Genomic DNA, 16,186 nt, shown 5'->3' with positions numbered 1-16,186 from the left:
ATTTATTTTTTCCTATATTTTTTTGTGTATATTATGTTTACTTGTATTGAACACAATATTTTATGTGTGATATGATTACACAAAAAAATTGAAGAAAAATCCAGCTCCAAGATAGCGAAGAATCGTTGCTTTATTTGCGGTTTTTAAAAATCTTCAAATAACAGGATAAGTTCAGTTACGCTTTTCAGACCATAGGAAATTTGCGGTCCTTCCTCATGACACAATATTTTAGGCGAAATATGACTACACAGGTTTATTAATCCATGGTCTATATGATTATATGTTTTTCACTTCTACTGATATGTATATATAATGTATTTATTTCACAACTTTATGTCTGATTGTGACTGACACATCATAATGGGTAGACACTTTTAATTTTAATGAAATGATTAGAAGACAGTGTTCCATTATTATAATCCTGTTATATATATGTGTTTTATATCAATAATTTTTTACATTTTTTCACACTGTACAAAGTTATGTCTGCAGCGACAGTGGGTATATCTGAACAATTAGTTTAGGTCTTTATCTCTTTCCTTGTAGTGCTGCATGATATCTATACAATCTCTATTAGATGATCTGTGTCCTTGCAACATGTTAGCATGGCAGCCTTGTTTCTGGGACCTTCTTTGTATATGGATCACATGATGCGATCATGTGGGTGAGTCACCTGACACCTCTTGGGTAGTCTCCTGATAGTATTGATCACAGGAGTGATCATGTGGCGCATCTTGGGCAGGTCCTGTTTTTTTTGTATTTTGTTGCCTTACAACCTGGAATTAACATGGATTGTTTGAGGATTTGCATAATTTAATTTACAGAACATGCTCACAACTATGAAGATTTTTTTTTTTTGTCAAGCAAACTTTAAATAGGACAAAATAACAGAAAAAGTCAATGTGCATAACTATTCACCCCCCTAAAGTCAATACTTTGTAGAGCCACCTTTTGCGGCAATCACAGCTCCAAGTGGCTTTGGATAAGTCTCTATGAGCTTGCCACATCTTACCACTAGGATTTTTGCCCATTCATCCTTGAAAAACTGCTCCAGATCCTTCAAGTTGGATGGTTTGCGCTTGTGAACAGCAATCTTTAAGTCTGACCATAGACTTTCTATTGGATTGAGATCTGGGCATTGACTAGGCCATTTCAACACAATTACATGTTTCCCCTTAAACCACTCAAGTGTAGCTTTAGCAGTGTGTGTGGGGTCATTGTCCTGCTGGAAGGTGAACCTCCGTCCTAGCCTCAAATCACGCACAGAGTGGTACAGGTTTTGCTGAAGAATATCCCTGTATTTAGCACCATCCATCTTTCCCTCAACTCTGACCAGTTTCCCAGTCCTGGCTGCTGAAAAACATCCCCACAGCATAATGCTGCCACCACCATGTTTCACTGTGGGGATGGTGTTCTTTGGGTAATGTGATGTGTTGGGTTTGCGCCAGACATTGCGTTTTTTTCTTTGATGGCCGAAAAGTTTAATTTTAGTCTCATCAGACCAGAGCACCCTCCTCCATACATTTTGGGAGTCTCCAACATGCCTTTTCGCAAACCCACAACGTGCCTTTTTGTTTTTAGCTGTTTTTCCCAGGAAAGGAAGACCAAGAGTCACCTCTGCTGCGGAGGATAAGTTCATCCGAGTCACCAGCCTCAGAAATCGCAGGTTAACAGCAGCTCAGATTAGAGACCAGGTCAATGCCACACAGAGTTCTAGCAGCAGACACATCTCTAGAACAACTGTTAAGAGGAGACTGTGTGAATCAGGCCTTCATGGTAGAATATCCGCTAGGAAACCACTGCTAAGGACAGGCAACAAGCAGAAGAGACTTGTTTGGGCTAAAGAACACAAGGAATGGACATTAGACCAGTGGAAATCTGTGCTTTGGTCTGATGAGTCCAAATTTGAGATCTTTGGTTCCAACCACCATATCTTTGTGCGACGCAGAAAAGGTGAACGGCTGGACTCTACATGCCTGGTTCCATCCGTGAAGCATGGAGGAGGAGGTGTGATGGTGTGGGGGTGCTTTGCTGGTGACACTGTTGTGGATTTATTCAAAATTGAAGGCATACTGAACCAGCATGGCTACCACAGCATCTTGCAGCGGCATGCTATTCCATCCGGTTTGCATTTAGTTGGACCATCATATATTTTTCAACAGGACAATGACCACAAACACACCTCCAGGCTGTGTAAGGGCTATTTGACCATAAAGGAGAGTGATGGGGTGCTGCGCCAGATGACCTGGCCTCCACAGTCACCGGACCTGAACCCAATCGAGATGGTTTGGGGTGAGCTGGACCGCAGAGTGAAGGCAAAAGGGCCAACAAGTGCTAAGGATCTCTGGGAACTCCTTCAAGACTGTCGGAAGACCATTTCAGGTGACTACCTCTTGAAGCTCATCAAGAGAATGCCAAGAGTGTGCAAAGCAGTAATCAAAGCAAAAGGTGGCTACTTTGAAGAACCTAGAATATGACATATTTTCAGTGGTTTCACATTTTTTTGTTATGTATATAATTCCGCGTGTGTTAATTCATAGTTTTGATGCCTTCAGTGTGAATCTACAATTTTCATAGTCATGAAAATAAAGAAAACTCCTGAGAAGGTGTGTCCAAACTTTTGGTCTGTACTGTATATATATAATATATATATTTATTTTTTTCAGAAAGATGTTGCCAGGCCATCCTCATGACTCTAAGCCAGGCTTAGTACAAAGATGGCTGGACCACTTGATATAACAATCAACTACCTCCTGTGTCACCCCCACATTCTAATAGATTGTAAGCTCTTGCGAGCAGGGCCCTCACTCCTAGTGTTTCAGCTGTATATCAGCCAGTTACGTTGTGAAGTCTTTTGTTTTGTACATGAACCCTCATCGTAAAGCGCTGCGGAATATGGTGGTGCTATAGAAATAAATATTATTATTTTTATCATGTCTATCCTGGGAATATCCAGAAGAATCAAGCCCCATTGTACTCTCCTATTCAGTGTTACAGTGTTACTGTAAGACGACTCATAATACCAAGAAGAACATTGGAAAGTAATCATAAATTATCTTACCATATAACTCTTCTGTGTCCAGGTTACTGGAAAAGAAAGTAGTTGACAGTAAGAAATACATCAGAATTCAAGGAAAATGACAGTTTCAATAATAATTACAATAGTCCAATCACATCCTCATTTCTATCGGTTTCATGTTGAAAATTGTGAATAGTTAATGTTTCATACATAAGGATAAATGATGGGAGACTATGATTAGGATGGGTTAATGACTTGGATTTATTGCATTTGGTCGGTTGCATTTAGGTAAGTTAATATGGTGGGCTGGATCTTTAGATAGTTAAAGGGGTTGTCCTATGAAAAATATTTTACAGGTTTCAAAACAGCACCTGGATGTAAATACGTTTGTAATTGCATGTAATTAAACATTTAGTATAGTCACTGATTTTATTTTTTTTAAATGTATCTGTATAGCGCCACCTGCTGTTTGTATTTTTTCTTATTTCTTTGTCCAGCTCACTAAGATGGTCACACATGCTCAATTTCATCCCACTGCCTCCTGAGCTGTGATAGGGAGTGAGCCTCAGCAGAACGGACCCAACCCCCACCTCCCCTTCCCCCGAGCTGCAGCAGAAAGGAAAGCAGACCAATTGCAGCAATGAATGAGAAGATCTCTGGATCCATGTGAGGTATAGGACTGGTGCTATGTTAGAAAGATTGTCAAGTACTATATCATGTCTGATTTTATTTCTTTTACATTAATCCTGCTGAAGGACCTGGGCTGAGCGTGATGACATCACCACGTGATCACTCTGGGAGCATGAGGTGACATCATCATGCTTATCTCTGGTCCTTTGGTCTTTTCCACTCAAGAGAGGAGCGGACTGCCTCTGTGTGAGCAAGTGGATGAGATGAGTATGTGTTTTTTTTTTGTTCTAAGGCAACTCTAGCCGCCATTTTAAGAAAAATTATTTGTTGCCATGAAGCGCAAGGAAATTTGGCTTTGTGGCGAAATTGAATTTTTCCTAAACTTCAGATCGAATTCCGTTTTGGATGCTTTGATTCGCTCAACACTACTAATAACTGATAACCAGCATGGATTGATGCAAAACAGGTCGTGCCTAGCCAACATGCTAGTTGCTATATTTTATGTATTACCACACAAAAGGGACAATATGAATGCACCTAAACACTGTTAATTGTAGCAAAACTTGGTGCCATATGACACATTTGTGGTGCAATATGGCTACTAAAGTTTTAGAAAAATCCACAGTGTCTGCCTCTACAAATGGCCATAGTATAGTAGGAAAGGAGTGTGGCTTTGTTAAAAAATTGCACCACATTTCTGGTATAAAATTCTATTGCAAAGTAAGTCAACCAATAGGTGGTGACAAGATTGTCTAACAATGCACTACACCTATCATCCAGCATGGGTGCATGTCTAAACTAACACTGCCTACCCGATTAGAAAATCTGCCTCGATCTACCGTATGCAGATGGATAAAAAAAATAAAAAATTGCTAAAAGGTCAGAAGAGTCATTGTAAATAGTATATACTCAAAATGTAAAGTAAGCATTGGAGTACCACAATGTGGATCTGTTAGGCTCAATTGTATTTAAAAAGAACCTGTCGCCACAAAATACAGTACAATGTGCAGACAGCATGTTATAGAACAGGAGGAGCTGAGCAGATTGATATGTAGATTTGTGGGAAAAGATTCAGTAAAACTTGTCATCTATACTTTTACATCTCGGCTCTTTCTGACTTCAGCTGTACATGGGGTAGAGGGGTGTTATCAGTGATTGATAGCATTCTGTGTGTGTGTGTGTGTGTGTGTATGTATACAGAGAAAGCTGTCAGTTACTGATAGTTATACACAGGGAGGTGTTATCAGTTATTGATAGCATTCTCTGTGCATATAGAGATGACTGTTAGTCACTGATAACACCTCCCCCATGTACTAATAGCTGTACACAGGGTGGTTTAAAGAGGACCTTTCACCGATTATTACACTGTGAACTAAGAATACATACATGTAGAGCAGCGCCCGGGGATCTTGCTGCACTTACTATTATCCCCGAGCGCCGCTCCGTTCTCCTGCTATGCCCTCCGGTATCTCCGCTCACTAAGTTATAGTAGGCGGAGTCTGACCTTGTTCTTCTGTAGCGCTGGCCAATCGCATTGCAGAGCTCACAGCCTGGGAGAAAATAACCTCCCAGGCTGTGAGCTCTGTAGTGCGATTGGCCAGCACTAGAGCAGAACAAGGGCAGACTCCGCCTACTATAACTTAGTGACTGAAATCTCCACCTACTATAACTTAGTGAGCGGAGATACCGGAGGGAATAGCGGGAGAACGGAGCGGCGCCCAGGGATAATAGTAAGTGCAGTGAGATCCCCGGACGCCGCTCTCCATGTCTGTATACTTAGTTCACATTGTAATAATCGGAAAGGTCATCTTTAAGTTTAGAAAAAACACGGATATAAATGTATGAATTATATGTTTTACTGAATCTTTTCCCAGAAAACTATATATTAATCTGCTCAGCTCCTCCTGCTCTATAACATTCTTCCTGCAGATTGCATTACACATTACATTGCAGGTCCTCTTTACTCCAAGAAAATTTTGACTGGCACATTTATGGTCACAGGTGCATATCCATAAAGCGAGCATACAGAAAGCTAATAAAAGTATGGCAGCACAACATTTCACATAAAAACAATAGAACTGAGAAATGGGGATCATTCATTTAAGAGTGGACTACCACATGTCACATTGGATACTTGACTACCTCACAAAACGTCCAGTTTGTTAAATCTCAGGGTTGTGTCTCTGACAAGCTGTTCTGCAGGACCGGGGCACCACAGGGAACTGTGCTGGCACCGCTCCTCTTCACCCTCTACACCGCAGACTTCTCCATCAACTCCCCGGGCTGCCACCTACAGAAGTTCTCTGATGACTCTGCCATAGTCGGCCTTATCACAGGTGAGAATGACTCAGAGTACAGACAGGGGACATAGGATTTTGTGGACTGGTGTCAGCGGAACCAGCTCCAGATCAGTGTGGGCAAAACCAAGTTGCTGGTGATGGATTTCTGCAGAAACAGGCCCTCTGCTTTGGTTCTGGTGAACATACAGATAACAGACATTGAGGTGGTGGACACTTATAAGTACCTGGGTGTTCACCAGAACAACTAACTGGACTGGAGCCATAACGCTGATGCTCTTTTCAAAAAGAGTCAGAGCAGACTCTCTGTTGAGGAGACTGAGGTTCATTGGAGTGCAGGGGATGCTCCTAAAGACCTTCTTTGACTCAGTGGTGTCATCAGCCATATTCTATGGTGTGGTTTGTTGGAGAGCAGCTTATCTGTGGCTGAGAGATAAGCTCATTAAGAAGGCCAGCTCTGTCCTAGGTTGTCCCGTTGATCCAGTGCAGGAGGTGGGTGACAGAAGAACTGTAGCAAAATTAACATCACTGTTAGACAATATCTCTAACCCCATGCATAAAGCTGTTGTGGAGCTGGAGAGCTCCTTCAATGACAGACTGCTGCATCCTAGGTGCATGAAGGAACGTTATTGTAGGTCCTTCCTCCCAGCAGCAGTTAGGATTTATAACCACCACTGTTCCTAAAAAACCCAGTAGTAAATTTTTTAAGTAAATTCTGTTATGTTTTTATTTTTATTTTTACTCTTTCATTTCTAATTACTCTTATTTTTGCTCCTGTTGTGAATGTGATTGCTGCTGTTATGCCAAAATTTCCCCACTGTGGGACAGTAAAGGGATTTTCTTCTTCTGCTTCACACCACTTTAATTTAGTTATCAAGTTCTTGCTGCTTCCATAACCTCTTTGAAGTTGTCTTTCCTTTCCCTTTTGTGTTTTGTGTGTTGCACTTCCCTTTTGTTTGTATTAGGCCTCAAGTAGATTCCTGTTCGTCCTTCCTTTTGGAGGAACAGCGGGTCTTGTCCCTGCCATTAGTACCAGGGTCCTATAGGACTAGATAGGACTCCAGGTATTCCTGCGTATAAACTCAACTACCTTTGTGGTCTGTTCATACTGGTAGTCAGTCAGGATTTTGGTTAGGGTTTTACTAGGAGGTGTCCATCTTCCTTCCCTAGTTCTCAGGCCTGATTCCCTGTTCCCCCCTTCCCTCCTAAACGTGACATTATAAACCGCCCAAACTGTAATTTTTTGTTTGTTTGTGTGCAGCCATAGATCCTATTGCCGCACTGTCAGATCAGCTGCAAGGGCTATCTTTGGAGGTAGCTGACCTCCGCACGACCGTTTCGCAGATCCAGAGACCACAGGCTGCCCGGTCCTAGTGGTGATTACCAGGCCTATCTGGAGCTTAAAATTGCCCTCCCAGACAGATTCTCTGGGGGATGTGATCATTTAATTTTGTTTAGGGAGGCATGCAAACTGTATTTTAGACTACATCCACACTCATCTGTGGATGAGAAACAGCGAGTCGGTGTGGTTATTTCCTTGCTTAAGGGAGATGCACAGTCATGGGCTTTTTCTCTGCAGACCGGATCGCAGTCTCTCCGGTCGGTATATTAATTTTTCTAAGCTTTGGGTCTTATCTATGATGATCCGGATTGGACCTCTCTAGCCGAAACCAAGCTGCTACAGATACAGAGTGGAATGATCCTGCCCTCTGTAGCCGATTTTTTCAAGGCTTATCAGTGAGGCTGAAGGACGTTTTGGCCTTACATGAAACCCCAGTGTCTCTGGAGGCTGCTATGTCTCTGGCTATATGCATTGATAGATGCCTGAGAGAGAGATCTAGGGGCCCCCTGTCATGATCAGTGTGGGGGGGGGGGGACTCCACACTGATCACAGGAGGGAAGGGGAACAGTAACTGGGCCTGGAAACTAGGGAAGAAACACGTCACTTCCTAGACAACCCTAATCCGGGCCCTGACTACCTATCATATGAATAGACCTTGAAGCTAGGAATATTCATATGCAGGATACCTAGGCCCTGATTGCCCTATAAGGCCATGGAATAAGTATAGGACCAGAGACAACCCATTCCTCCCCAGATGGACAAATGGAAGTCTCTGTCTCAGGCCCGGATACAACAACAGGGAATATAACAAATACAAACAAACGCGACACTTAACTTCTGTACAGATGGAAGAACAGGAAAACCAAAGACGACCTCACACCAGTTCAGCCAAACCCAAATGAAGCTATCTACTGCATAGTCAGAAGGGTGGGGTCAGACTTTAAAGGATAGAAGTGATGACCACTGAACAACAGCTGAGAAAAAGGAAGTGGTCATTAACTCTATCAACAATGAATAAAGAGAAATCAAGGATGCAGTTAGATTCCTCCACGCTCAGCCAGTCTCTCTGATCTCCTGACACCATTTACCTGAGGGACCGTGACACCCCCACTCTCAGGGCGTACTATCACATGATGTATCGTCCTCCTCTGACACTTTGGGTGAATCTGCTCCTGAGTTTATGTCTGGGGACAAACCCATGCAATTAGGGGGAGCTACTCCTTGATCCACTTTTAAACATACTGGTAATGGGAAGGGAGTGTGTTTTTTCTGCAGACAGAAGGGATATTTTATCAGAGTATGTCCATACATTCAACGGCAAAAAGTAAAAAGAGGGACATTTAATTCCTATCTGACTCTTGGAGAGGAGAGTCAAAAAATGTGCATTTGTCTTTGACTGGTAGTACCTGATTTCTCCTGACTGCTGGGGTAGTGCTAGAGTCAAAAACTGTGGGGATTGAGGTGTTTATCGACAGCGGGGCCGGGGTGAACTTAATTGATGCTCAGTTCGTCTGTATGCATGGGCTGTCACCGAGTGCATTAGAAAAAAAATTTTTTGCTATTGATTCTGCACCTCTAACTCAGAAGTGTTCATCTCAAGTGGTGCATGATATCAGATTAAGAGTGGGTGACTTTCAAGAATTTATCTTGTGTTTTGTGTTAGAGGGTGTCCCTGCATCGGTGGTTCTGGGTTTACCGTGGTTAAGCAAGCACAATACAACCATCGATTGGCAAGCTAGACAGATTCTGGATTGGGGTGATTATTGCATTGACAATTGTCTGAATACATTTTTTTTCTGTTTTAACTACTAAGACAATACCCTCTTTTATATTTGCAAAAAAACAAATGGAATCCAGCTCCACATAAAATATGCTTTTATATCAGATTTTGCCGATGTGTTTTCTGAGAGTGGATGCCAGGATTTACCTCCACATTGGGAATATGATTGTCCTATCAACTTTATTCCTGGAGCCAAATTGCCAAAATCTAGGTTGTATAACCTTTCTGGACCTGAAAGACTGGCCATGAGAGAGTATATTGCCGAGGGTTTGGCTAATGGACACATAAGACCTTCCAAGTCTCCAGTAGCAGCAGGGTTCTTTGTTATAAAAAAAAAAAGGACGAAGGTCTTCGGCCATATCTGGATTTCCGTGAACACAATTGGATTACTGTCCATTGTCCTTACCCTCTTCCTTTGATTCCCAATTTGTTTAACCAGATTGTTGGTGCCAAGATGTTCTCCAAGTTGGACTTAAGGGGGGTATATAAACTGGTTAGGATTAAGGAAGGGGATGAATGGAAGAAGGCTTTTAATACTTCTGAGGGGCACTTTGAGAACCTGGTCATGCCTTTTTGGTTGACCAATTCTCCTGCAGATTTCCAGCATTTTGTGAATTACATTTTTCATCACCTTGCGGGGAGGTTTGTAGTTGTGTATTTGGATGACATTCTAATTTATACTCCAGATGTGAAGATACATCAGGATAACGTTAAACAAGTGTTACAGATCCTAAGAGATAATAAATTGTACGCAAAAGTGTGTTTTTGCTGTACACAAGGTGCTGTTTTTGGGTTACCTGCTGTCATCTTCGAGTTTTCGAATGGATCCAGAGAAAGTCTGTGCTGTTTTGGACTGGGATCGACCCGAAAATCTGAAGGCTCTTGCGGTTTTTGGGATTCACCAACTATTACCGAAAATGTATTCAGAACTATTAGATAATAGTACAACCCTTAACTGACATGACTAAGAAAGGGACAGATGTCTCAGTGTGATCTGTTTCGGTGTTGCAAGCCTTTTCTGCAATTAAGGAATGCTTCTCTTCTGCCCATATATTGGCGCAGCCGGATGTATCACAACCTTTCATTGTGGAAGTGGATGCGTCCAAGGTGGGGGTAGGAGCAGGGCCCGTCACCTGGTAAATGGCATCCATGTGCCTTTTTCTCTAAAAAACTCTCTTCCGCAGAGAGAAATTATGATGTGGGTAACAGAGAGTTACTGGCCATTAAATTGGCTTTTGAGGAATGGCATCATTGGTTAGAAGGGGCGATTCATCCGATCACGGTGTTCCCTTATTACAAAAACGTGGCTTATCTGGCAGGCCAGATGGTCTTTGTTTTTCACCAGATTCAATTTCACTGTCGCCTATCGTCCTGGGGTTAAGAACTTCAAGGCAGATGCCTTGTCATGTAGTTTTCCTGGAGATGGTGATTTAGAAAATCCGAGTCCTATACTGTTGGGGGTGGTGATATCCGCTCTTTACCCTGACCTACAGGTGAAGATGTTAGAGGCTGTTTTGCCATCGGAATTATATCACAGGGTGTTTGAGGAACATCACTGTACGGTGGTGACACATACTCGGCCTTCCGGATCTCCACTTCCGTTACCCATCTCGTCCAGACCATGGACTCACTTATCCATGGATTTTATCACTGATCTACCTAATTCTTAAGGAAATACAGTTAGTCTGGTAGTTTATCGCTTTAGTAAAATGGTGCACTTTATAGCGTTGACAGGCCTACCTAATGCTAAAACACTTGCACATATGTTTGTTGACAACATTGTGAAACTCCATGGCATTCCCTCTGACGTGGTCTCGGATCGTGGGACTCAGTATTTTTTCAGATTCTGGAAGGCGTTCTGTACTCGACTGGGGTACAACTGTCTTTTTCTTCAGCTTTTTATCCTCAGTTGAGGGGACTAATCAGAGTCTGGAGACTTACTTGAGATGTTTTGTCTCTGAGAACCAGGAGGAGTGGTCTTTGTTTTTGTTTTTGGCAGAGTTTGCCATAAATAATCTTAGACAGAAGTCTACTGGGAAGTCGACGTGTTTTGGGGCATATGGGTTTCACCCACAGTTTGGCACATTTTCTGGTTCAGATACTTCTGGTATCCCTGAGGAGGAATGTTTTTCATCATCATTGTCATCTATATGGTGGAAAATTCAAGATAACTTGATGAATATGGGCAACAAGTATAAAAGTGTGGCTGACAGGAAACGTATGACTGGTCGAGGCCTAAGAGTGGGTGATTCTGTGTGGCTGCCCACAAGAAACATTAAGTTGACGATACCTTCTTGGAAGTTGGGTCCCAGGTTTATTGGTCCATATAAGATCACTATCATTATTAATCCTGTAGCTTTTCGTCTCGAACTTCCTCAGGCCCTGAAAATTCATAATGTGTTTCATAAATCTTTGTTGAAGAGATATGTTGAACCTTTTGAGCCGTCTTCCTTGCCATCTGCTCCTGTCATGGTCGACGGTAGTTTGGAATTTCAGATCGCCAAGATGATTGACTCTCGAGTTCTCCGCAGATCTCTTTAGTAACTTCTTCACTGGAAGGGTTATGGACCAGAGGAGAGGATGTGGGTAGCGGCATCTGACGTGAATGCCAGTCATTTGGTGAAAGCTTTTCACAGGTCTTACCCGGATAAGGTCGGTCCTGGGTGCCCGGAGGTCACCCGTAGAAGGGGGGTGTTGTCACGGACATACCAAGACATACGGACGTCCTGCAGGAGATCTGTGAGACTGGCAACATGTGGTTCGATCTGACAGGTTTTCCTTGTGGATCAATAGGTGTCTGTGTTGTTTCTGGTAATGGCCACACCCCTTGCCTCTAGGTGTTGCTTATGTGGTGATTTAACCGTCCTTATTTATAGTTGCTTCTCCCACTATGCTGTGCGGTTTATAGCTTCTGTGCCTGTGGATTGTTAGTGGTTGGATCTTGGCTGAGTTCCTGGTGCTTCCATAACCTCTTTGAAGTTAAGTCTTTTCTTTCCCTTTTGTATTTTGTTTGGGTTCTGTGTGTTGCATTTCCCTATTGTTTGTATTAGGCATCAAATAGACTCCTGTTCATCCTTCCTTTTAGAGGAACAGGTAGTCTCGTCCCTGCCATTAGTACCAGGGTCCTATAGGACTAGATAGGACTCTAGGTATTCATGCGTATGAACTCGCCTACCTTTGGGGTCTGTTCATAATGGTAGTCAGACTATCGAGTCTGTCAACATAAGTTCACTATTCGTTGTCAGAATCTATTACTTCCGGTCCCTCACCATTTTTACAAAATGAAACACAATGTATCCCAACTTAAATTCCAAGTGATAGAAAAGGTAGATCTGCCAAGACGAGGCGGCAACAGACAACTGCTAAAGAAACGTGAGGCCTATTGGATACACAGATTACAGAGCTTGGAACTGAAGGGACTCAAAAGGGAATACGAATTATCATCTTTCATCTGATTTAAGTGTGGCTGTATTCGTACACATTATTAATCATCTGTCTTTATTTTTATTTTTTTCAGATGCATTACGAACCGGACCCCCACCTTGTCTACTGTCTTCTCTGTATCCTTTTCTGGGTGTAGGTCATTTTCCAAACACATTTTTTCCTCTCTTTTCTTTTCATTCATTTTTTCTTGGTTTTCAGCCATAGACAGTATTGGCCTCTGCTTTCTATACCCTCCTTTTCTATCTGTCATCTTTTTCTTTTTTATTCTTTCCTTACAGTTGCAAGAAAAATTATGTGAACCCTTTGGAATGATAAGGATTTCTGCACAAATTGGTAACAAAATGTGATCTGATCTTTATCTGAGTCACAACAATAGACAATCACAGTCTGCTTAAACTAATAACACACAAAGAATTAAATGTTACCATGTTTTTATTGAACACACCATGTAAACATTTACAGTGCAGGTAGAAAAAGTATGTGAACCCCTAGACTAATGACATCTCCAAGAGCTAATTGGAGTGAGGTGTCAGACAACTGGAGTCCAATCAATGAGATGAGATTGGAGGTGTTGGTTACAGCTGCCCTGCCCTATAAAAAACACACTCCAGTTCCGGGTTTGCTTTTCACAAGAAGCATTGCCTGATGTGAATGATGCCTCACTCAAAAGAGCTCTCAGAAGACCAACGATTAAGAATTGTTGACTTGCATAAAGCTGGAAAGGGTTATAAAAGTATCTCCAAAAGCCTTGCTGTTCATCAGTCCACGGTAAGACAAATTGTCTATAAATGGAGAAAGTTCAGCACTGCTGCTACTCTCCCTAGGAGTGGCCGTCCTGTAAAGATGACTGCAAGAGCACAGTACAAACTGCTCAATGAGGTGAAGAAGAATCCTAGAGTGTCAGCTAAAGACTTACAAAAGTCTCTGGCATATGCTAACATCCCTGTTAGCAAATCTACAATACGTAAAACACTAAACAAGAATGGATTTCATGGGAGGATACCACAGAGGAAGCCACTGCTGTCCCCCCAAATTTTTTTTTATAGTTTGCACAAGAGCACCTGGATGTTCCACAACAGTACTGGCAAAATATTCTGTGGACAGATGAAACCAAAGTTGAGTTGTTTGGAAGAAACACACAACACTATGTGTGGAGAAAAAGAGGCACAGCACACCAACATCAAAACCTCATCCCAACTGTGAAGTATGGTGGTGGGGCATCATGGTTTGGGGCTGCTTTCCTGCTTCAGGGCCTGGACGGATTGCTATCATCGAAAGAAAAATTAATTCCCAAGTTTATCAAGACATTTTGCAGGAGAACTTAAGGCCATCTGTCCACCAGCTGAAGCTCAACAGAAGATGGGTGTTGCGACAGGACAAGGACCCAAAGCATAGAAGTAAATCAACAACAGAATGGCTTAAACAGAAGAAAATTTGCCTTCTGGAGTGGCCCAGTCAGAGTCCTGACCTCAACCCGATTGAGATGCTGTGGCATGACCTTACGAACTGAAACAGATCTGTAAAGAGGAATGGTCAAGAATTACTCCTGACCGTTGTGCACATCTGATCTGCAACTACAGGAAACGTTTGGTTGAAGTTATTGCAGCCAAAGGAGGTTCAACCAGTTATTAAATCCAAGGGTTCACGTACTTTTTCCACCTGCACTGTTAATGTTTACATGGTGTGTTCAATAAAAACATGGTAACATTTAATTATTTGTGTGTTATTAGTTTAAGCAGACTGTGATTGTCTATTGTTGTGACTTAGATGAAGATCAGATCACATTTTATGACCAATTTGTGCAGAAATCCATATCATTCCAAAGGGTTCACATACTTTTTCTCGCAACTGTATATTCTTTATTCCCACTTCATTGCTAGTTCATTATAGCCCTAACATTATTCTATCCCCTGTTCTAATTATAAGATTATTGTCATAGTTATTGCCACAATTTCTCCTTTTTACCTACAGTAGCATCTTCTACTACACTATTGAGCAGTGACTCCTCCCCTTTTGGTGGATAGGCAGTCCAGCCCCACGATACACTCTAGGCTGAGGCGCACAGTGTGAACCGATGCGCTCCAAGCTGGAGCGCATTAGTGATTTCCAGCCAGCATGATGGACTTACGGTTGCGTTCCAGACTGAAACGCAGCCGGAGGTGACTACTTACCAGACATCTCCATCTTCTTTTTCCTAATATATTGAGAGGACATTTCCCACTATTACTCATAGTATTACAGCCTATCACCTCAATTTTATGTTCACTCAGAGGCGCATGCGTTCCAGCCTGAAACGCATATGTACTTCCAGTTTTCGGCCATCTTCTTCCAGGTCAATAGTATTTAAACAGTGCCACTCTATATCATATTAGCGATCACATGGGTGTGGATTCACCATTATCAGCTCATCACAGCTTTGACTGTTCTACATTCTAATTACTCATCCCTTCTCCGGCAACTTGGTAAGTGTTTTGGCCTCATGGGGGCACCCGGTTCTAGCCCTTTTTTATTCATGCATTCTAATCTTCCATACTCACCTTTTGATTCTGTTTATTATTTGCTCTGGCAAAGATGTCGTTTTAAGTTATTATTATCTTAAGTAGTTTAGGATTTTGGATCGCAGAGTTAATACTATACAGGAATGTTAGTTATCCGTATACATTTATTGCTTATCCTGAATGCTTTCCACCAGATATGGATCCCTGTACTTACCGGTTTAATTCATGAGATTAACAGATATGTGCCGGTCTCTTGTTAATAGATTATGTTTATTGTAAATAGATTTGACATTAAACAGCGGGTATACCTCTGAAATAAACATTATAGCTAGTAACGATATATACTATACCTGTAAGGTTTCCTGGTATAACATATTGCATTTGATATTGTGTGTACTTATCCTTGATGTTGTCAATTATACTTATGGATTGTTTATGTTCTATTGTCACACAGTGTTTGATAAAGGTCTTATGACCGAAACGTAACTTTTTCTGGTGAAGTTGCCTTGCATAATAAAAATTCTAAACAGAAGTTATCTACAGAGTGCTGTTGTTTCTCCTTTATCATACTGGTAGTCAGTCAGGATTTTGGTAAGGGTTTTCACTAGGAGGTGTCCATCTTCCTTCCCTAGTTCTCAGGCCTGATTCCCTGTTCACCCCTTTCCTCCTATGCTTGGTGTGGTGTTTTCCTCCCACACCGAAGCGTGACAAGAGGTGCAAATAACACATTCAGCACTGCTACATCTGTCGTTACATGTCAGTGCTTGTTTCTCACATGAAATGTCACCATTGGTTAAACCTCACAACTGGGGCCATGTTTGTACATACAAGTGTACATACATTGCTGTTGGTGTAAATCGTTAAATTCTGGTTCTTGGGAATAAAGTATTTGACTGACACATAGTTCTGTTCTACAAATTCCCCTCCATAGGGAATGAAGCCTTTAAGCACATTCTACTGCTTCCTATGCTGTTTCCCTCTGTGATGCATGGATGACCCTATTCGAAGCACTGCAAATCAGCCTGGCCGCTACTAAACTGGTCTTACTATGTCTCTGGAGGAAAAACCAGGATGCACAAGGAATCGTAATGTATTTATAGGTTTCTAGAAAACTACATTCCCAAGAGTCTTGTCATGTACTGTATAGCTGAATGAATGAGCTTCCATTCATGAATA

General features: G+C 41.9%; 1 protein-coding gene across 1 annotated transcript in view; it reads right to left on the bottom strand.

The window, feature by feature from the left end:
- NECAB1 (N-terminal EF-hand calcium binding protein 1) overlaps positions 1-16,186 on the bottom strand; it is a 281,579-nt gene that overhangs the window by 209,749 nt on the left and 55,644 nt on the right. Inside the window, exon 4 of the mRNA XM_044295098.1 lies at positions 3,062-3,087. Coding sequence (XP_044151033.1) covers positions 3,062-3,087 — 26 coding nt within the window. The remainder of the gene's footprint in view (positions 1-3,061; positions 3,088-16,186) is intronic.

This window comes from Bufo gargarizans, chromosome 5 (assembly GCF_014858855.1).
Source record: "Bufo gargarizans isolate SCDJY-AF-19 chromosome 5, ASM1485885v1, whole genome shotgun sequence".
Lineage (NCBI taxonomy): Eukaryota > Metazoa > Chordata > Amphibia > Anura > Bufonidae > Bufo > Bufo gargarizans.
Note: the sequence above shows the minus strand (reverse complement) of the source record. Positions and strands in the feature narration are given on the sequence as shown.